Genomic DNA, 4910 nt, shown 5'->3' with positions numbered 1-4910 from the left:
AATGATAACCGCGGCAGTGAGAATGATAACCGCGGCAGTAAGAATGATAACCGGGGCAGTGAGAATGATAACCGCGGCAGTAAGAATGATAACCGGGGCAGTAAGAATGATAACCGGGGCAGTGAGAATGATAACCGCGGCAGTAAGAATGATAACCGCGACAGAGAGTGATAACCGCGGCAGTGAGAATGATAACCGCAGCAGTAAGAATGATAACCGCGGCAGTGAGTGATAACCGCAGCAGTAAGAATGATAACCGGGGCAGTGAGAATGATAACCGCGGCAGTAATAATGATAACCGCGGCAGTGAGAATGATAACCGCAGCAGTGAGAATGATAACCGCGGCAGTAAGAATGATAACCGCAGCAGTAAGAATGATAACCGCAGCAGTGAGAATGATAACTGCGGCAGTAAGAATGATAACCGCGGCAGTGAGAATGATAACCGCAGCAGTGAGAATGATAACCGCGGCAGTGAGAATGATAACCGCAGCAGTAAGAATGATAACCGCAGCAGTGAGAATGATAACTGCGGCAGTAAGAATGATAACCGCGGCAGTGAGAATGATAACCGCAGCAGTGAGAATGATAACCGCGGCAGTGAGAATGATAACCGCATCAGTGAGAATGATAACCGCGGCAGTGAGAATGATAACCGCGGCAGTGAGAATGATAACCGCATCAGTGAGAATGATAACCGCGGCAGTGAGAATGATAACCGCAGCAGTGAGAATGATAACCGCAGCAGTGAGAATGATAACCGCAGCAATGAGAATGATAACCGCAGCAGTAAGAATGATAACCGCAGCAGTGAGAATGATAACCGCTGCATTAACAGTGATAACCACAATAGTCTCAATGATCACATAAGTGAACAACAACAGTAAACATGGAGACTATATACACCGCTTCAAATGACCTCATTCCCCTCATTAACAATTACGAAAATAAATGATTTATCGACCAGTTAATTAATTGATTAACTAATTTATTAATTAACAGAAAGACACTGTAGCTCATCCGTGTTTACACGTTGGTCTAAATGACCCACTTACATATGTGACTCTTGAATACCTTACATATGTGACTTTTGAATACCTTATATATGTGACACCTGAATATCTAACATATGTGACACCTGAGTATCTTACCCTAAACACAATCACAAACGTGAGAGTAGATTTGCCCTCGTATGCCCTACATACGAGGGCAATTAAGTCATATGTGCCAAGAAAATATATAAACACGAGAAAATGGGATTCGTTGCACAGTCGTATTTCAACACCAGAACGTGAGATGCAGTGTGCGGTGGTAAAACTCATTACTGCTCATGTGACAATTTGCACAAATGAACAAGAAACATTTTGGCACCACTGAGCCCCACAGACTGAAATACAATGCGTGACCGAGACCATTCTAAATGGGGGAGGTGTTAGTGTTGAATAGGGAATGGTCGACAAATCCTTCACGGCGACTAGAAAGCAATACCGAGCCGAAACTTGAAAAATAAGGAGAGGTTTGTGTCTATGAGAGAAAAACTGAATACTACAGAAAAGTCTATATTAGCTGAGTGCTTAATTAAATCAGCAATAAAGGGCGAACGAGGCTTTGGTTATTCGCTCACGAGGCAAACATCGTTAGTTGAAAACCTTCACACGTGAACTAAACTACTTTGTAGGCAACCATTTCTCGTCTATGTTCATACTGACAAGGTCAAACAAATAAAATAAAATGAACACAAGTGTTTCTGGTTAAGTGAGTGGATATCTTAAGATACTATTGTATATAGAAAGGACACTCTCAATGCTTAATATCTCACCGCTATGAAGGAATGCAAAAATGCTTATTACTGTATGACAAATGTCTAGTGATGGTTATGCTGAGAAAAGCCATAAAGGGTTGAACTGGATAGCTGTAGATAGATCTAACAGGCTGCTAGGGGGGGGGGGCTTGTCTGACTAACAATTGTAATACTAAGTTTAATAAATAATTAAGATGATTGAAAAATGCCATATGCCATATACAGAAATATCACACAGTGTAATTACTTGTGATTATCGCCAACTGTGAGTCGTTGTTATTAATTTGTAAAGATAATACTGTACATGAAAAAACATCAGTTGGAAATGGTAATCAATCATGAGATGTTCTCAGTTGCTGTCTGTGATATATATATATATATATATATATATATATATGTGTGTGTGTGCATATTATATATATATATATATATATATATATATATATATATATATATATATATATATATATATATATATATATATATATATATATATATCAATTCAATAGCGATTGCCGGTAAAGTGGTAACGCAGGTTCAAATCCTGGTCCGGTTATATATATATATATATATATATATATATATATATATATATATATATATATATATATATATTAGGCAACTATGAATTTGCATTATAAGAAAAGCATTTTGTGGAAAAAACATGTAAAAAAAAACTTCATCTGTTTAGAAAATCATATCTAACGTTGAATTAATTATCCAATTTTTTTAAGATAAAATTTATTATAATATTTAAAGATAATATAATTTTTTTCCCACGTATGGCACAGTCAATCATGATTATTAACTGTATATACTAGGATTTATTACGAAGACAGAGGGGGAAACTTTTGTACAGAATAGATATCGTTTTCTATAACTCAAGTTTAGCCTTAGTGAGATACTTATCATATGATTATGAGAATACGACATTTAAAACGAATACTATATTTAAATGTTTTAGAAGAGAAATCTAGGAGAGAAATTTAGGGTTCAAAGCCAATATGAATTAAGGTACATGCTCATTACTTTTGTCAAAAAACAAATTCAATGCACATTAAAGAAAATGGGCACATAATTTGGGACAAGTATCACATACTGGGGCCAGTGATATTCATTTGGGTAAGGGAACAATATATATATATTTAGAATAAGAGATTCTATGTTAAGGTAAATGGACCACCAACCAGTGGGAAATAGAGATATTTTAGGGTAAGACCCGTGTACATTGAGGTTGGGGAGTTCTGCGTTTGATCGCTTTACGGAGATGCAAGTCATATATATTTTTGTGTAGAAGTGTACATAAAATTTGTATGTAAATATTCCACTAAACTGGTGCTGTATCACTCGTGCTCTATCCCAAAGACAAATCATAAGACTTTTACTTCATTTTGTTTCAAATTATTAGCAAATTACTGTACATTATTGGTGTTGTTAACATTATTATTGTGTTAGGGCATTGCTACTGAAGCCAAGCCGTTGATATATGTTTAAAGCAAAAACGTATAAATGCATGCATGTGTGTTAACATGTATATAAATGGATCTGCTTATTTTTTCTTAAATGTTACTTCTTGAGATCCAAGCAGCGAAAGCCCGCTTTGAGTACATATGGGGTGATGTACTGAAAACGACTGGCTTTCAATTACAGCGACTGTTCGCGTGGCCAATTTATAATGTGTGTAGCATCACTGCATATATTAGTTTCAATAACATAACAAGGGATTATTATTCTCATCTGTTGGAAGAAGTTTATGTCATTATATCATCATATCATCACCGGTGTCGTCATAAGCTTTATATACAAACATATAATGATACCGGTATAGTAATATAGTGTTGAACGATAGGGCTTGACTGCTGTTCTGTAATTATGTTATGTTACTGATGACATGCGTTTATATTGTTCCAGCTTGCTACTAATTCTTGCTTATTGTAAACATGTTATGGTAATGTCATTTTTATCCAGTATTAATTGAAATATAGTTGTGATATATATAGATTTATCTCGAGTATTCTTTATGTATCATTTAAAACATTATGTATGTGCGTGTATGATCAGAATGTTCAGGTTGTATGTGCGTTTATATACAAACTATATATTATAACAGTTAATTTTTTTGCTCGAATTCTGCTTTGTATATTGCAATTTAGATTCTTTAAACAATTCCCAAATAAAATTTACGATGAAAATAAAAAAAATACAGAAGCAAAATATTTTTCTAAAGTATTTCAGACCATTAACAATTATTTTGCAGCACTGATTCGGAGGGAGAAAAAAAAAATATATATATAGGCCAAAATTTTTGCTTTTAAATATAAATTTAAGTATAAAAATGTCGTGCTCTAGTTGAACCAAAGGAAAAAATATGTAATTGAAGTCACAAATTGGTACCAAATTTAAGCATAGTTATTTTTTAGCATACTAATACTTGGCAGCCTATCAGACAATGAATTTGGACGGAAGCAGACAAAGTCATTGCCTGGTTATGTCACAGTAACAGTAGTGATAGTCTAACAGCTACATGTAACCAATCACGTGATGTTCTCTTACCAAACTTTAACTTTCCTCTTTCTCATTGGCTACAGATGAAAGTGTGCTTCCTGTCTTCCACATGGCTTTAGATAACTTTATTATTTCCTCTTCCAAACAAAAAAGTCACATAAAAATCAAAATTTGTGTATATAAATGGGAAAAAAATATAATTCTGAAAACTATAAAAATATATATATACGCCGCATACAAAGGAGAAATCATAAATAGTATTTCAAAGTGTTTTCCACTGCTTTAGTAATTCATAATATTTTTCTATTCTTTTTTTAGTATAGGCCTTTTGAAAACTATGATGGACAAATCTCTGGAAATGCCTCCAGCCAGTGTCCAGGTTCAAAGTATATCGACTTTATTTTTAATGTCTTATACCCTGTATAAATCAATATTATTTCCTGATGAATTTTGGGATCAAACTTCTCTTTCACCGTTAATTATCAGTTAACATATATTCTAACAGTCATTATATATATATATATATATATATATATATATATATATATATATATATATATATATATAATATATATATATATATATATATATATATATATATATA

The 4910-nt window shown here is 33.7% G+C and overlaps 1 protein-coding gene across 1 annotated transcript; it reads left to right on the top strand.

The window, feature by feature from the left end:
- Positions 1-209: 209 nt before the first annotated feature.
- Positions 210-887, top strand: LOC138367555 (GATA zinc finger domain-containing protein 4-like). Its single transcript, XM_069329252.1, has one exon. It carries the CDS (start codon positions 210-212, stop codon positions 885-887), a length of 678 nt encoding a protein of 225 aa, XP_069185353.1.
- Positions 888-4910: the final 4023 nt, after the last annotated feature.

Source organism: Procambarus clarkii, chromosome 22, assembly GCF_040958095.1.
Source record: "Procambarus clarkii isolate CNS0578487 chromosome 22, FALCON_Pclarkii_2.0, whole genome shotgun sequence".
Taxonomy (NCBI): domain Eukaryota; kingdom Metazoa; phylum Arthropoda; class Malacostraca; order Decapoda; family Cambaridae; genus Procambarus; species Procambarus clarkii.
The sequence above is the reverse complement of the archived record's forward strand: the minus strand, read 5'-3'. Positions and strand labels throughout refer to the sequence as shown.

Excerpts from the sequence above, each read along its gene's own strand:
- LOC138367555 (XM_069329252.1), top strand. The coding sequence starts at position 210 with ATGATAACCGCGGCAGTGAGTGATAACCGCAGCAGTAAGAATGATAAC.